The sequence below is a fragment of the Cyphomyrmex costatus genome, unplaced genomic scaffold (assembly GCF_001594065.2).
Source record: "Cyphomyrmex costatus isolate MS0001 unplaced genomic scaffold, Ccosl1.0 scaffold70, whole genome shotgun sequence".
NCBI classification, from domain to species: domain Eukaryota; kingdom Metazoa; phylum Arthropoda; class Insecta; order Hymenoptera; family Formicidae; genus Cyphomyrmex; species Cyphomyrmex costatus.
In genome coordinates, this window is record NW_017280267.1 from 660,686 (window position 1) to 677,503 (window position 16,818).

A 16,818-nucleotide genomic window follows, 5' to 3' on the forward strand; every position below is an offset into this window, starting at 1 on the left:
ATCTAGAAAACAAGCTCTTCTATTGGATATCCTAGTGAGAAATTCCTCGCAAAAGGGGCGTGGTTAGGTTGGAGCGCACATCATGTAAACTTCCACTATGGCTTGAGACTACTTTTGTGATGACTGTGATGATGTTATCCGAGAATTGTCATTTTCTTAATCAGTAAAAAGTGTTGTTATCATTAAAGGTACATTAAATTAATCTTATTTGTATTCTAAATATTAAACTTTTGGTAATCATCCCAGAAGAGACGCTCTTCACCTTAATTTCAATTAAATTATGCTCATTCGACGCATTTCTTCATGAAAAGAAAGAATCTGTCAGCAAAATGTTATGCTCAGTTCTGTGAAGCGAGATATTAATCGTTAAAATTAACTATTGTTAGGTTAGGAAATCTGTTTAATCACATTAATGGCATAGAAAGTTGTGCAAATTTTCTGTTTTAAAAACAAATTTTCTGCTTTAAAGAATTCTTTACTATAAGAACAAATATTATAGGAAAAATGTGTGTTTTTGAAGCAAAGAACGTTTTGATGTAGACAATTTTTGTAACCCTCTATTTATGTACGACAAATGTGACAGATTTTCTAACCTAACAATAGTTAATTTTAACGATTTAGAAAGAACTTTAATGATTAATATCTCGCTTTACGATTGAGCATAATAATTTACTGCTTTTCAGATTCTTTTATTTTATGCAAAAATGCATGGGTGTCAATTTCGAAATTTTAAATCGTTTTCGACGTAAATTCCATCCTTTCCACCTCACAGATACGCATTAATGCGTATATATTTTATTCCTATAAAATGATTTTCGAAAAATAAATTTTATAAAATAACTTTCAGTTCTGCCGAAAATACATCAAGAATGTTCTCAAGTGGACCTAACTATACCAAGTTAAAAACGCATTTGCGTCTAGCAATCAATCGTCTGAAATTGTTAGAAAAAAAGAAAACAGAGCTGACGCAGAAAGCACGTCGTGAAATTGCTGATTTTATTGCTGCTGGCAAAACAGAGCGTGCTAAGATCAGGGTAGAGCATATCATTCGTGAGGACTATATGGTGGAAGCGATGGAACTGTTAGAGATGTACTGTGATTTGCTATTGGCACGTTTTGGTCTTATCCAGCAAATAAAGTCAGTATTATGACTCTGTGGTCTGTATTCATAGCCTATTATTATTTTAAGTCCATCTTAAGTAATATCTTAAGATTCTTGAGTACTTATACCTCATATTAAATCGCTTATAACATCTTAAGATTGTACTTAAGACAATCTCAAACACATTATGTATAACATATATCAATGATTTGTTAACTCATAAATATAGTATGGAATAATATTCCTGTTTCCTTCAAACTTTTTGATAATCCATTAATAATTTATTAATTAAAATAATAATAACTTACTTTAAAGTAAATTATTATTTATGTATATATAATTCTGATTTATTATCTATTCAGAAACCTTGACGACGGTTTGGCTGAAGCTATATCAACCATTCTTTGGGCAGCTCCTCGTATTCAGACAGATGTGCAGGAAATCAAGGTAATAGCAGACATCTTGACATCCAAATATGGCAAACAATATACAGAAGCTTGCCGGGAAGAAGCAATTCAGACCATATCAGAAAAGCTGAAGCACAAAATGAGTGTACAGTCACCATCAAAATTGCTTGTGGAGAAATATTTAATAGAAATCGCCAAGAATTACAACGTGGAATATGAGCCAGATCCACAAATAATGGCAGAAGCCCAGGATGCGATGTTAATAGACATAGGAGGGGAATCAAGGAATAATCTGGACACAGCCAGTGGAGGAATACCTCATCCTCCTGGCTTCATTGGCTATCCACAGGCACCTCTGTTACCTGATCCTGGATTTTATTCGAGTGTAATTTAAATTTATTTTTTGTTTTAAAAAATGAAAGTTACTAATATAATGTTTTTAGAAATTTGCAGACTGAATCTACGAAATTGTTTAATAATGATTTCTAATAATTTTGATCATTGCATCATTAAAAATATCATGTTCCAGGATTCGGAGAAAGATACTCATACCTTAGGATTTGTATCCCCAATATCTCCACCTTCTACTGAGAAAGATAAAAATACCTCTTTCAATCCCACTGCACTTTCGTACAACATACCTCTAGACAATGCCAACTCGAACAAATCCGTAAGTAACATGTGTTTATCTTCAATAATTTCGTAAATTATATTTTTCTATTGGTATAATACTGATAATAAATAATTATTTTCGTTATATTTAAAAAATCATTAATTATAGGAAGATTTACCACCACCGTACCCGTCTGACTTCCCACCTGATTTAAATAAACAGGTAAAGTCATAAAATTTTCATGTTTATAATTTTTACTAAATAATTGTTAAAATAAATGAAAATATATTCTTATAAAAAAAATATTCTACTTAATTATAAAACAAATCTACAATTATATTTTCCATATATAGTCGAATGAAAAACCAAAACCCCAGCCAAGGTCCAAGATACCAATAAATAACTATCAACTTCCGGATCTGCCAGCAGTGCCGACAGAGAATAATGATTCGCCTGCGAATGTATCCGTGAACGATGACATTGATTTTGACGACTTGATGAAACGATTCGAGGACCTAAAGAAGAGGAAGTAACGTGCGTGATTAATAGAGAGATAAAAGCAACATATGTAAAACGTGTTATTTTGTTATCACTTTATCTTTGCAAGGTGTCATATTTAGTAGTGCCTTGTGCAAAAAGAAAAGGGTCTAGGAAACTTATGTCAATCTACTAAGCTTTTGCAATAAGAAAAATAAAAATATATAATTATGCTATATCTATGCAGAATGTGTAATAAAATACACATAAATTGTTATATTAATTAATGTATAATGTGTTAATCTTTTTATCATTATTACATATGTTCCAGAATGTTTTACAAGTGTATATATTTTCAAGTTACATTTTTATGAAAATGATCTTACTATTTCTTATTTCTCATTCTAGTTATTTCTTTTACAGAAATTATTAGATAGTCGATTATTATATAGATGTAAGATATCTCTGTACAATGTTATCAATCATCCCAATCTTCACATCTCTGAAAAAATCAATTATGTTGATTGTAAAAAAATATTAGAATTCTTTGTGTTTTTTAAATTCATTCTCATAGAAATTTTTAAATATCATCCTTTATTTTACTAACTATAATTTAATTTTAATAACTAAAATTTTTATTTTTTGATACAAAATTAAACTTCTATACTTATTATATAATTATATGTACAATTTTTAATTTATTTTAAGGAAGGAGAAATTCTAAGATGTCCACACATTTGTTAAATTTAAATTATTAATAACCCAAGGAGTATAAAATTGTGGGAACATTTTTATAACTATTATGCCTAGAGTGTGATTCTTGAGAAGTTTGTATACATACTTCTTTTCCTTTATCAATTAAACAAGTCAGGAGATTTTCTGAGAAATAACACGTGTTCTGCCTCACATCCGAATCCAAATAATGAAAACATTCTATGACAGCTTCCTCTATCAAATCGTGTAGTTCTGGATTGTGTACGTTACGTGTCATAAACTGAATGATCGAGACTTGCTCAGGGAATCCCCTTTGATCCACCTATTAAAAAACTAAAATTGAGAAAACCCGTCTGTCTATTAAATTTTGAAATGGTCTATGTATTTACCATGTTTAATTCATTGAAGAAACACTGGATAATGCACTATAATAAATTTAAATAATACTTTATGTTAATATAAATTATTAAATTATTAATAAATTATTGTATTATTACGCTTTTAAGGCTTTCACGGGTTTTTTCTTCAATTATACCAGAAGGTTTGCGGGTTGATACAGTATCAGCGCACCCCTCGCCCTGATGAAGTGAACGGCATGGTTCACAAAACGTTGGCATTAATAAAGAAAGACACGGCAATAACCCGCAAACCTTTTGGTATTATTGTATTATTATTAGACATATTTAAAAAAAAGAATATATTGTCTTAAAAGATTTCTATTACGATGAAAAGACATTACTATTAACTTGGAAACTAATATTATATAAAAAATGTAAAATATTTTAGGATAATGCTTGTTGTTAGAGAGAGAAAAAGAAATATTTTTCTTCATTATTTCTTTAGTTTCAGAGATTAAAGATCAGAAAATTTGAATCTTTGTGTACATATAGTGTTATTGCTACAGGTAATAACTACATTTCTATTATTTTACATTTTTTAAATATTCATTTTAATTCATCGGTTTTTTAAATATGAATTCAATTCTCCGAGAAAACAATGTATTTGTATTTATATATAATTGGAAATTTACTAATATATCGTATTACTTGTTCTTGTTGTTTGCTATGATTCTCAAAGTCATCATACATATGGTCATAGTTCGATCTACCTCCATTGGAATAGCTGAAATCGCGATTATTGCTGTTTCTTCGGTTTCCGTTTGAATAACTAATGGAATAGCGTTGATCATTAATATTTCTCTGATCGTTTCCATGATTCCTCAATTATTATATAAATATTTATTATATAAATATTAAGTCACACAATGCTTCTTTTGCTATTGGATTGCTAGTTGGATTAGAATCTTACCACAGTTCTGAGTGCCATCATAGTAACCAATACGGTGACAAGAATCTAATTCAGCTAGCAATCTAGAAAGAAAACAAGCATCGTGTATCACCGACTTAATTATTGATATTAATATTTTTAATTATTTATTATTATTATCTAATCGTATCAATTATTCGTGAACAATTATTCTATCTTGCTTCGTTACCGATTCTCATTATTAGGCTCTTTCCAAGACTGCATGTTGGAGAACTTGTTGCCGACATTTGTAATAAAGAACTTTGTGCCAAACACATCTACGAAAGAGTCATCGCTATCGTCACTTTCACTGGATGAATCATTATTGCTGTGATTGTTATCAGTTTTAGATCTTGTCTTACAAATCTGCATAACTTTCCGGTATTGATCATGTTGAACCTGCTGGACACTTGATCTGCATTTTAATGACTGCAAGCATATAAAAATTTGCTGAAAAAATTATTACGCATTTTAGTCTCGGCGATGCTGTAACTTTCATATCTCATAATGCAGAAAGCTCGATCCTTGACCACCAATTAACAAAATAATATTAAAGACGGTCGCACTGAGAAAAATTTTCGTGATTATCAATGATCGCACTTAGCAAAGAAAATTAAATAATAATTATTAATTACAAGCTCAAAAGACAAAAATATCTAAATGTAATATGTAGTGCCTATAAGAGCCAATACAAGATATAAGTATGAAATACAATTTATTAATCAGATATAGCGTAAATTATTTATTAATTAAATATAGCGTAAAAAAAATTAATTAATTAATTAGCGCTTAGTGATTCTTTAATATAATTGGATTTTGCCTTTCAGCTTTTCGCTGAATCTAAATATAGGAATCAATTACACAAAAAAATTACTAATCGCTAACTGATTAAGATAGATACTAATTGCAGAAATGAAGCATGATCTGATGTCACGACAGCGAAAACGCAGCAAGGCTACAGCACAATTTATCAAATAGACAGTAAAAATAGCAAAAATCGAACATGTAGCCTGCCATCATGACGTAACTGCAAAAACGTAACAAATTAGAACGCAATTTATCTTTTTAGTTGTTGAGGGCAAAAACAGCAGAAATCACATATAATAAATATTTTAGCACACATTTAGCTGTTATTAAAAATAAATGCATTTATGTATCTATTAAAGAAGTACCATACATTTAATTAGAATAATGTTTTGCAAAATAGAAACTATATTTTTAATTTTGCATCTTAGGTGGTGTCAATAAAGGAATAATTCTTTGTTAACAAAATTGTTGCACAGTTTTCAAAAAATCAGTTTCATATTCTGAATTCTCTATAGAAATTGTGTCAGAAATTAAACTGCTAGAAAAGTACTACACATTTTATTTTCACTAATCGCATTATGCAGTCTTTTATATTTACTCATGACAAAGATTTAAATATGAGATAAATATTGATACTATCAATATGATACTTATAACATTTCCGTACCGTGTTTCTGCTGTTTAAGACGGAAGCATTTGCTTCATTTTTACCACGTTATGCCATACAAGCAAATAAATTCAATTTTTAACATTTACAAAATGGAGATATCCATTTAGAAATTTTATATGACCTAAAGAAGATATTCAAGATTACAATAACATTACTACGTACGCACATTTTATTGAAAACCTTACGACATTTATATATAGAATATTTTTCTCAAAAATGCTTTATTTTCGAGTTATTCAACCACTCTGGAACTAATATAATATTTACTAGCTAATAATAAATAGCATCATTTCTCACCAGAAAATAAGTAAATACACATTTTACATAATCAACAAATCTCTTTGAATTACTTACATTTGCTGATTCTAACAGCAGCAGGCAAAGGCTGCATAGAAGAGCAAAAATTATTCTGGTCACCATTTTCGTTCGAGCTCTATTTTTCCAAATGAAACCTCCTCACTTTTTGAACAGGTATTTATGTAATAGCTCTAAAAATGCTTGTATCATCGGTGAGACAAGTTGATAGAAATAATTATTGCAAAACATTGTTCCAATGCCTCCGGATGCAGGAGACACGCTCCACTACTCTCTTGCAATTATTCTACATAATTACTGATCGAATTGCCGTGACTATTGTTACGAGTAAGTCCTTTGTGTGAGAAAATCACTGGATTGTCAAAAAGAAAGAAACAAGAAAAGAAAAAGATCTAATCATGGGGAAAGTGAAAGCTTCATGAAGGTATGTTCGATCAATTCTCTAGCAATTGTTCATCGAAGAAGATATAATGTACATCAAGTGCTTTGTAAGTACCTATATTATTGTTGTAAAATTATTATCATAAAACCCTGCAAGAAACATTTTTCAACGAAAAATGATTAAACTATAATATATTCTTCTGATCTAAAAACTATATGCGAGAGATAGGAATACAGATTGAGGAAAACAACAGACTACGAAAATGTGAAAGTGATTAAGTTATGTATACCATTATACATATAATAAAATATAAGAAAATGAGACTTTTTCAAGTTTTTGTTTTTTTTCTTTATATTATAATAAAAATATAATATTCTTTTTGTAATAACATTATACTTCCAATTTTTCAATATACTAACAAAAACTATCTAATCAACAAGATAGTTTTTAATTCTAATTATTTTGCAAAAACATTTAGTTGATTAAGTAAATTTTAAATGTTTCGAAAACGGAGCATTATATGAATATTTTATTATCATTGTCCAATGCAAAATCAATTAATCGAGATAAAATTTCTAGATAAATAAAATTCTTTTGTAATATCTTGTATTTTTAGTTCACGTTACATGTTGTTTTCAAATTAATTTTTTACTCGGCCAATGTTTGTCTCACTTTTCTTTTATATATATATAAATATATACATAAATATATATATTGCCTCTTATTATTTTTATTTTCAAATACAATTGATGGAATCTCATTAACCTTTACAGGACGAGAAACCCACTATTAAAGTGGCGCTAAAACAATTATCTTTTGAGGCAAGAAAAAAAATAAAATGAATTATAACAAGTCTTACTCAAGGAAAAGTTATAAAATTTTAAAAAACGTTCTGTAAAGGTTTGATTCTTAAAAATGAAATTACTCTAAAATTAATAGAATTGTGTATTGTAAATAAAAGAATAAAATTATAAGAAATGTCAAAATTTTACACCTTTAATTATCTATATTTTTTTTCGTAGTTTCTTCTCAAACTTTTTTCACTCGCGATTACGTTGCCAATAAATGATGATGATATGAATGGAAAAATCACACCGACATATACAAATAATATTTATTCCATTATGATGTTGAAAAGGATATCAGACCAATCATCAGATGGAAGTCGAATAGATTTTCAAATAAGGAATCATCAAGGACCGGGAACATACATTTTCGGTTTTGATACTGGACATGGGTAATATACATTGCTCTGCCATCATTATAATTATATTAATTATCGTGTAGAACCAATAAATTGGTTAATAAAAATTTCATACAAATTTTCAAGAAAATAATAAAAGATTAAAATATGTATATAACTCGTAGAAAAAATCGACAGTACAAAATGGAAGAGCGTCATCGAGATGGAAGCGTCAAAGGTCGATATGGTTTTTATGATGTAAAGGGAAATCTTAAAATTGTCAACTATATAGCGGGTCCCGATGGTGGTTATCAAGAACGTCATCACGAAACCGTCACTTATAAATCTGAAACTTAACGCACGTATCTATCTTAAATACTTTTTAAATAAAACTACTATAGTTCATGTATACCTGTATCAAACATTTCACATTTATATACAATAGAAAATAACTATTGCTCATGTAGATTTTAAGTTACGTAGGTTATATTATAATTAACAATCGGTGTAGAATTGAGATCCATTGTTGTCACACTTTTGTAAAGTTTCAAAATGAAACTAAGTCAATAATAAAATTAATTTTGTCATTCTGGAGCTATCCATTTAATATGAGAAAAAATATGGAAAATCCTTTGAACATTATAAAATATGTTTTATTAATATAGTATATGATATAGGATGGGTCAAGTAATACAAATTAAATAAAAGTATGTTGAGAAAGGTTACGAGTCAAAGACAATAGATTTAATGTTCGTAAATGAAAGTAAAAATGACAATATAAATATAGTTAAATACAGATGTTTCGACTCCGATCGGGTTATTTTCAATATTAAATATATTATAATTTAGGCGGTTAAATGTAAAAACAATAAAATATAATAAAGCTTACAGACATAATTAACAAGTAGCTCTTGGATATTAACATCAAAAATTCTTTTTCCTACGATATGCCACTGTGTACAATGTATGATATGTCACTGATAGCTCCATTCCATTAATTTAAAGATCTTTCCTATAGTTCGCAAATGAATAAAATGATAGAAATTGTAAATCTATCAATATATGGAGTAATTATGTAATATGTAATTAAAGCAAATTGGTGAAGTGTAATTTGTATAAATATAAATAAGTATCCCTATTAATAATAACGTTACAAATAACAATGTTAGAATAATTCTTGAAAACGTACACGTAAAAAAAGTGAACAACATAACGTTCTTCATTTCTAACTTTTTTCAAATATTAAGTTAATATTTTAAAGTGATACTTCTAAAATGTGGTACTTTAAAATAAAACATATCTGATTCACTTTTCCTGTAGTGTAGAATGTGCATTTTTCCGTCGTTAAAAATCTTAACTAGTGATTTGAAAAAATAGAATAAGCAGAAAAAAATTTTTTAATTTATACTCAGAATTGTTAGGTAACAGAAAACTTGATCGTAGAGTATATGTATATCAATTATACATATTCAATTGAATACCAACCAATCACAGTATTAGAAAAAGAAACTCCCTAAGTGAAAGTCTATAATTGGCAATGGGTACTGTGGTAGGAAAATTTTACAGAAATTCTGCTGAAATTAACATTTCAGTGAAAATGCTAAAATTTCGTTACAAGTAAATTACTGGAAGTTAATACTTTGCTAATACTAAAGTCACTCTGCGCATGTATAAAAAAACCCGATCCGTATCGAAACACTGATCCGAGGCATTTTATATAAATAACAGTGGTCTACAATTAGGGTTAAACCGTTTATTTAACAATAACAATTGCTATATACGAAAAAAATAACGCAAAAAAGATGTAAACGTTATATAATATATAGGGTGTGTGTGTATATATATATTAATTTATATATATACACATATACACACGTGTGTACACACACACACGCATGCGCACACACACACACACACACGCGCGCGCGCGCACACACACACGCACATACACACACATGTACATACATACACACACGTATATGTGTATGTATACACAGAATGTCCTAGAAAATGTGCGAATTAAAATACCACAGTAAGAAGATCCTACAAAAATTAAGTAAAAAAGTTATGTATACAATTTTTATTTGAAACAGCAGTTTTTTAGATATAAGGTTTTAAATGTAAACAATTATAAACTATTATATATTTATATGGTCACCTTGTCTACGATGACATGTAGTAATAAATTAGTCATATTTAAACTCTCATATAATTTCATAGAACTATTGTTTAATAGTTATTTTTGTGACTAGGGAGTAAAAGTGGTTTTTATACCTGGAGGGTGTTCGACGGCACGAGGGCTGGCGAAGCCAGCCCGAGTGTACGGTCGAACACACGCGGGTGTGAAAACCTTACTCCCGAGTCGCAAACAACATTTTTCGTACTAGGGAGCTGTGAAGGTGGGGAATGAGGTTCATGGATTGTTTTGCTGATTGGGGAGTAATTGGGTGTTATTTATTTACAATTCTCCGGGGTGTAAAATCGCATTTTACTCCCGCAAATGCGGGAATAAAACTATCATTTTACGCGCCCTAGTACGAAAAATAAAAATTTGCAAAAATAACTTGTTTACTTAATTTTTGAAAAACTTTCTTACTGTTGTATTTTTATTCGTAAATTTCGGAATATTCTGTATATTAAGTATGTGTAAGTTTATGTGTTACATATTTAATATCCATACAGAAAACGCATTTGTGTGTTGGAAGGTGCGCTTACGCGCACTGAATGGATTACACAAAAGTATAAATCAAATGTATACGTATCTGCTGCATTCTTTTCCGCTATCTTCTTTCTTGTCACTGTTCTTACCCAAAATCTATTTCAATCCTTGATTTGTCACTTCTATTTTTTTTACGGGAGTCATCTCTCATAAAGTAATGCTTTGAAATTATTTGTCCTTTTTGGTATCCTCCGTTCCATACGATGAACTCTTGCTTATTTCCGACATTCCGAGAGTTTTGTACATTAGCACATAAACTGTAATTTAATTTATTCAGTTTAAAATGATATAACGTTAAAAGAAAATTGAGGTATCATTTATAACTCAATGGCTTTATATATATGTATAAAAAAAGAAACGTAAGTAATAGAATAGCAAGCAAATCAAACAATCAGTCTTAAAAAGTCCAATTCAATTCGCTGTATATGTGCACACACGCATAAACATATACATGTGTAATAATCAATAAGTTAAACAAGGGTGAAGTAAGAGTCAAATTACAATTAAAAATCTAAATAATTCTGACAATTTATTAATTACATGATATTCTTCGCAATATATTAGAATAAATTATCAGAATTATTTAGATTTTTAATTGTAATTTGACTCTTACTTCGCCCTTGTTTAACTTATTGATTATTATTATATAAAAGAGTCCTTTAAATTTTCAATTTATTTATATACATATGTATACATACAAAATATTAAAAAAATTATTCAGCATTTACATATATGATAATACAAACCATATAAATATGATAAAATAATGACAATGTAACATATAAGAATATAAAAAATACTACTTACATGCAAAGATAATCCCGACCACGACAGTAATGCCAATGATCGAACCAGATAGCAGGAGCCTTAGGAGGTAATATAGTGTTGGTACAAGAACAACTATCGCCCAGAATATGGTGTTAATGAGAGAATAGTATCTTCTCTTTAGCTTGAACGACTCTATCCTAGGTACTCCACTCGTAGCAAAAAAATCACCGGTCTTATAGAAGCTCTCCATCATACGGTCCTATCAAAGATTTCATCTAACGTTATCATGTCATGTTATCATGTCTAACAAACAAACCAAGTTATTTAACAAAGATCAATTCTCTTGTTGTTTTACTCGATTTAATCACAAACTTACGACCCCATCATCCTAATGCGTAAAAAAAAAGAAAGTCTAAAATTCTTTTAATACTTAAAAATACTTAAGTTGGATAAGGTGTAACTTAAGCAAGTCATTTACACATCATAATTACATATGATTCTATCTATGAATAGATGACTACGCAAAACTCTTAATTTAATTTAAGTTAAACTTAGAAAGCATTATTATGTATCAGTTACAGAATTATATTTCTATCAAAATAGTATAAACTTTTGCATTTGATTCAAGGAGAAATGAAAACTTAATATTACCTTTTGCTGATAAAGTGTATGCAGCCATTTAGCAGCGGCTTCGTCTTCTTCCGGTACCTCCTCGATTGGAATTCTTTTAGCATACATATGTCCTTCTAGTCGTTTTCCCAAAAGAAGATTCCTCACAGTCGGTTTCACGGGATCAGATGACTTGAATGCTATCTGAATATCATAAATGGCCATTGCTTTGCCTCTCATATGTGGAATGCTAGCGGTAAAGCCCTTTGTGCGTGGCGTTAAATGATATTTTAATACTGGCAGACTATTTTTTATGGCAAACTTCTGACCAGCTTCTAGCTTTTCGGGCGTAAAGCGCGTACCCTCGGGATAGAGCAGCAACTGTAATTAATTTACACATCCATTTTTATAATTATTTTTAACATCAAATATTTTGAAATCATTAGAATTATTTGCTCCAAAAGTGTTTAAATTTAAAGAAATGATAAGACATACTCACCCATATTGTATCAGGATACTCGACAAGTTCTTTGATTTGATTTTTGATATTCTCTTTATCTTTCTCCCAACTCCTCTCAAGAAAGATACTTTCAGCGAATTTCCATGCCCACCCCAACGTAGGAAGATATTGTATCGACTTCTTAGCATAAGCTTTACAGTTCTAAAAAAATGTTTTTTTAAATAAATGTTTTTGTACTAATATATATACATATATATATATATATATATATATATAAATCAATATAATAGTAATCAAGGCTCACATGAATAAATCAATACATAGAAAAACATATTTTTTAGAGCCGGACACAAGACATGGATATGTATAGTAATTTATTTTCTTAAACAATATATAAAACAGACGTTTCAATCTGTACTTGGGATCCTTTTTAAATCGATACATCTTTTGACATTGTTGTTCGCTTTTTGAACACTAAAAAAATGGATAAAATTGAATAGAAATTTAGTAAGTTTCAAAAATAAAAATTTTACGGAGATATAAAAGACATGTAATGACATATATTCTCAGCAATTAAGTAACAACACTTTGTTTAGATTACTGTTTCACAGCCACAAGTACAAACAAAAAACGAATAACAATATCAAAAGATATATTGATTTAATATATAAATTAGAAATATACATTTATTTACATTGAAAAGGATCTCAAGGATTGAAACGTCTGTTTTATATATTGTTTAAAAGAGTAAATTATTATACTTATCAATATCTTATGTCTGGCTCTAAAAGGCATGTTTTTCTATACATACATACCTACATACATACATCATACATACATTCTATACATACATAATGTATATAAATACATTACACACACACACGTGTGTGTGTGTGTGTGTGTGTGATGTAATTAAAAATTTATTTTCAGAGATTACATACACCTAGCAATCTCTGGCGATCACATAGCAGCCAACCTATCAACCAATCGGTATCGTAACTATGATTCATCAGAAGGTAGCCGTGTTCATTACCAAAATATTTATCGAAGTCCTCTTTATCTATGTATAACATCAAGTCTGATCCTGCCCACCATTCTGCCATAAATACTAATTCTAAAAATTTAGAACATATTAATTTTTTAGAAATAAGACAAGAACTCTCTGTAATATGAAACAATTAAACTTACGACAGTAAAAGGAATAACAGAGATAATAGTTGATCTTGCGGTAGAAGTACTTAGAAAAGGGCCTCAGTCCAAGGTATAAAATGCATTGGAAGAAATTTATTATCAAGCCAGATGTAAAAAATGTGATGGCAAACAAAAGCTGTATCGCCAAAAAAAAACATTCACAAAGCAAGACCTTCACAAAGGTGAGAACTCCCATTGTAATAAGTAAATAGTACTAGACTGTATGCCTTATAGAAAACATGAATGTTTGGTTTCTCTGCCTGCAACAGAAATAAATCGACAAGTGTTTAAAGATAAAAAGTTACAATTGCTCACATATAAAATTCTTTACAATTTCAATTTCTTCATAAAATTCAATGAAGACAATTATAATTGTTGTATTTATAATTGCCATTGTATACAAGAAAAACATAAAAAATTCAAAATAATGTTTATTATGTATAACATTAAACAGTTATATGTGCAACTATATACAAACAACTTGCCTGAGATCGAAAAAAAACACTTGTAGCATCATTATGTACAATTTTTTGATCACTGGATGCTGTTACATATAATAGAAATTATAATATACTGTTTTTGTCAATTGGCTTATCAATTTATTTGGTATGGAAAAAGAAGCAAACCATATTTATTTCAACCATATTAAATCATGACATCACAAGTAAGAAATAACATGTTGACTTTTTTAACATATAAAGACAATTTCAATAAAATAGAATAATGAGTAAAACACTTGTAAAAATGAGTATATACTATCCGTTCCCGCCTGACAATCAGTAAATATAATTAAAAAACGTTCGTGGTTTCTGTCACTTATTAGTAGTGTTTTTAATTGCGCGACGTCTTCTGCGCCCGACTTCTATTGCCCTTTATTCTTTCCAATTTATTTTTGAGTTGTAAGGAGTCTTAATTGATTTTATTATTATAAGATTTAAAAAACCTCCGTGAAATGAAAATAGGCTAGATATTGAGTAAAAACTAGTAAATGCACTTTACATGACTAATTACTGACTATTGCAGAGAGATGGATAATGATAATCCCTTATATTGCAAATATTTTGAAATGATTTTATTGTTCCATTATATTCAATTCATCTTTATTTATAAATGACATATAAAAAAAGTCTTTGTGTTGCTTATGACATCATAATTCAATATGGCTGAGATAAGTACTTGAACTTTCATATCAGTGTTCAATAAAAAGAAAATATAAATCTGCAAAAAATTTCATGATTCTTAACATTAGCTTCAATAAAGATCAAATTCTACTTTCTTAGGACAATTTAAATTGAAAAATTAAATTTGTCATTAAATTCTTAGGATTTTAGTAAATTACAGTTTTTTATGAAGTTGTATAAATTTAACAAGTGCTAATGAAAGAAGCTGAAAGAAGTAATAGTTATCATTAGCATGCAAAAAGACTAGATGTAACATAATAAAATAATTATTATAATGACAACTGAATTTAATTTGGAGCAAATTTCTGATTAGTAGCACATTTCTAATACCAGCTTTATATTGGCTTATAAAATTTAGGATAAATTGGTAACAAATCATCACTACTTTAAACTACATTCTTAAAAATGGTTTCTTTAGTCTTCTTCCATCATCATTATAATAATATTATGCAATGTTTTATACATTTTCTCAAAACAATCCCAGATAAATTAGAATTATATCTGAAATTAACAAGGACTTGGTACTGTCAAAACTGATCTAGAAAACTAATAAATAAGGAATATTGTGTATATATAAATTTGACATATGTTTTATCATGTGATACAGAACATAAAATAGATTACATAAAACACAATGTTCTGTTTGAAAGTTTTGTCATATTGAGATTAGCAGGATGTATTTGATGTACATCACATTCCATAATCTCATTAGTCAGGGATACATTCCTCTCCAAGGAAATTTTTATTCAAAATATATAGTACATATATTATAGTGTGTGTGTACATATATATATATATATAGAGTAAAATCTTTATTGGAAAAAACATTTTCCCAGATGCACATGATATTTCGAGGATATTTGTAAATATTTTTAAAATGTTAAGATATACTCAAGACATTCTTACTGCCACTTGTGTATTTCTTGCTTGAGAACAATAAACAAAATATCCTTAAGATATTGGAATGAAGTCTAAATTTACAAAATGAACAGAATAAGCGTGTCATAATATTTAGAAGAGATCGAGATGTTTTTATCATAGGCGCGCCACAACACAAACAACGTGTATGTTTGTGAACCTCTGAGAACCCGAAAGACTTTTTTGCGGCTTACACAGAGCGGACGAAAACGACCAGGGCTTACCTTAATTAGACATCCCAGGCAAGAGAAAGCGTGCGTGCGGAAGAAAGCTGTGCATGTGCTAAGTGTGATATATACGGATCAAAGTGCGAAGTTCGAAAATTCACTAACGGTGAACTGATGGTGCGCTTTTGTGCGTGCCTCGACAGTGCCTCGACGTCGGCGCTTTGTACTGCTTGTCTCGTACTACTGCTTCGTACTCCGTTCCTCATCGGGAGACTAGAGATACCACCAATACCACCATACTATGCGTGCGCGAACACTGGCGAACACTAGCATGGTGAAAGAAAACAGATGAGTCGATTCGCATAACGGCAATTCAGAGCAATCGGCTAGCCAATCAAATCTTGGGGTCCTATCCCTTCAAGTTGTAATTGCTAACAATGGGCGCTCGCTATTGGGTGCTTTCCATCTGACGACACAAGTCGACCAAACGTCGTTCTATCTTTGTTGTTCTCTGATTGTTAAGAAAGATAAAACCATGGTGGAAATATACAAGGTGAACCATTCCGGTGGTTGCGCAGTCGTTCAAAAGTAGTAGGGGAGCAATGAACCAATCAGCTTTTACCCAAGTGCAAAATTCAGTATGGCCAACTGGTCGACACTTGAGTGTGTCGCGTGCTGTTATCATATATAGAAGTGTCAATAAAGAGTCAATATACCAAATTGTTTCGTTTATGCATGTTATTTTTATTAATATTTTATATTCATATTTTGTATTTATTTTATATTTTATATTTAATATATTTAATTTTCCATGCATTGTGTTTTAATTT

The 16,818-nt window shown here is 29.5% G+C and overlaps 4 protein-coding genes across 4 annotated transcripts; 2 read left to right on the top strand and 2 right to left on the bottom strand.

The window, feature by feature from the left end:
• Positions 1–107: 107 nt before the first annotated feature.
• Positions 108–2,834, top strand: Ist1 (increased sodium tolerance 1-like protein). Its single transcript, XM_018548146.1, has 6 exons — positions 108–188; positions 848–1,138; positions 1,465–1,894; positions 2,039–2,179; positions 2,291–2,344; positions 2,476–2,834. Exons 2-6 carry the CDS (start codon positions 870–872, stop codon positions 2,653–2,655), a joined length of 1,074 nt encoding a protein of 357 aa, XP_018403648.1. The 5' UTR covers positions 108–188; positions 848–869; the 3' UTR covers positions 2,656–2,834.
• A 201-nt stretch (positions 2,835–3,035) lies between these two features.
• Positions 3,036–5,221, bottom strand: Obp59a (Odorant-binding protein 59a). The gene is made up of 5 exons (XM_018548187.1): positions 4,809–5,221; positions 4,360–4,480; positions 3,703–3,738; positions 3,441–3,635; positions 3,036–3,101 (listed from the first exon to the last, which is right to left on the bottom strand). The coding sequence occupies exons 1-5, from the start codon at positions 4,988–4,990 to the stop codon at positions 3,078–3,080; spliced, it is 558 nt and encodes a 185-aa protein (XP_018403689.1). The 5' UTR covers positions 4,991–5,221; the 3' UTR covers positions 3,036–3,077.
• Positions 5,222–7,916: 2,695 nt separating this feature from the next.
• Positions 7,917–8,332, top strand: LOC108780359 (uncharacterized). Its single transcript, XM_018548037.1, has 2 exons — positions 7,917–8,029; positions 8,161–8,332. Exons 1-2 carry the CDS (start codon positions 7,917–7,919, stop codon positions 8,330–8,332), a joined length of 285 nt encoding a protein of 94 aa, XP_018403539.1.
• Positions 8,333–10,259: 1,927 nt separating this feature from the next.
• On the bottom strand, positions 10,260–16,279 carry LOC108780423 (1-acyl-sn-glycerol-3-phosphate acyltransferase gamma). The gene is made up of 7 exons (XM_018548126.1): positions 16,046–16,279; positions 13,720–13,982; positions 13,473–13,645; positions 12,571–12,732; positions 12,114–12,452; positions 11,502–11,721; positions 10,260–10,951 (listed from the first exon to the last, which is right to left on the bottom strand). The coding sequence occupies exons 2-7, from the start codon at positions 13,916–13,918 to the stop codon at positions 10,863–10,865; spliced, it is 1,182 nt and encodes a 393-aa protein (XP_018403628.1). The 5' UTR covers positions 13,919–13,982; positions 16,046–16,279; the 3' UTR covers positions 10,260–10,862.
• Positions 16,280–16,818: the final 539 nt, after the last annotated feature.

Bases quoted from the DNA above. Each gene is read 5' to 3' on its own strand.
- Ist1 (XM_018548146.1), top strand. From the start codon at position 870: ATGTTCTCAAGTGGACCTAACTATACCAAGTTAAAAACGCATTTGCGT. The intron at 1,895-2,038 runs GTAATTTAAATT...ATCATGTTCCAG, and splicing joins ATCCTGGATTTTATTCGAGT to GATTCGGAGAAAGATACTCA. The intron at 2,345-2,475 runs GTAAAGTCATAA...TTCCATATATAG, and splicing joins CACCTGATTTAAATAAACAG to TCGAATGAAAAACCAAAACC.
- Obp59a (XM_018548187.1), bottom strand. From the start codon at position 4,990: ATGCAGATTTGTAAGACAAGATCTAAAACTGATAACAATCACAGCAAT. The intron at 3,636-3,702 runs GTAAATACATAG...GTTTTTTAATAG, and splicing joins TCTTCAATGAATTAAACATG to GTGGATCAAAGGGGATTCCC. The intron at 3,102-3,440 runs GTATGTATACAA...TGATTTTTTCAG, and splicing joins TAATTGATAAAGGAAAAGAA to AGATGTGAAGATTGGGATGA.
- LOC108780359 (XM_018548037.1), top strand. From the start codon at position 7,917: ATGATGTTGAAAAGGATATCAGACCAATCATCAGATGGAAGTCGAATA. The intron at 8,030-8,160 runs GTAATATACATT...TATAACTCGTAG, and splicing joins GGTTTTGATACTGGACATGG to AAAAAATCGACAGTACAAAA.
- LOC108780423 (XM_018548126.1), bottom strand. From the start codon at position 13,918: ATGGGAGTTCTCACCTTTGTGAAGGTCTTGCTTTGTGAATGTTTTTTT. The intron at 13,646-13,719 runs GTAAGTTTAATT...CTAAATTTTTAG, and splicing joins CTGTTATTCCTTTTACTGTC to AATTAGTATTTATGGCAGAA. The intron at 12,453-12,570 runs GTGAGTATGTCT...AATTAATTACAG, and splicing joins AGTATCCTGATACAATATGG to TTGCTGCTCTATCCCGAGGG.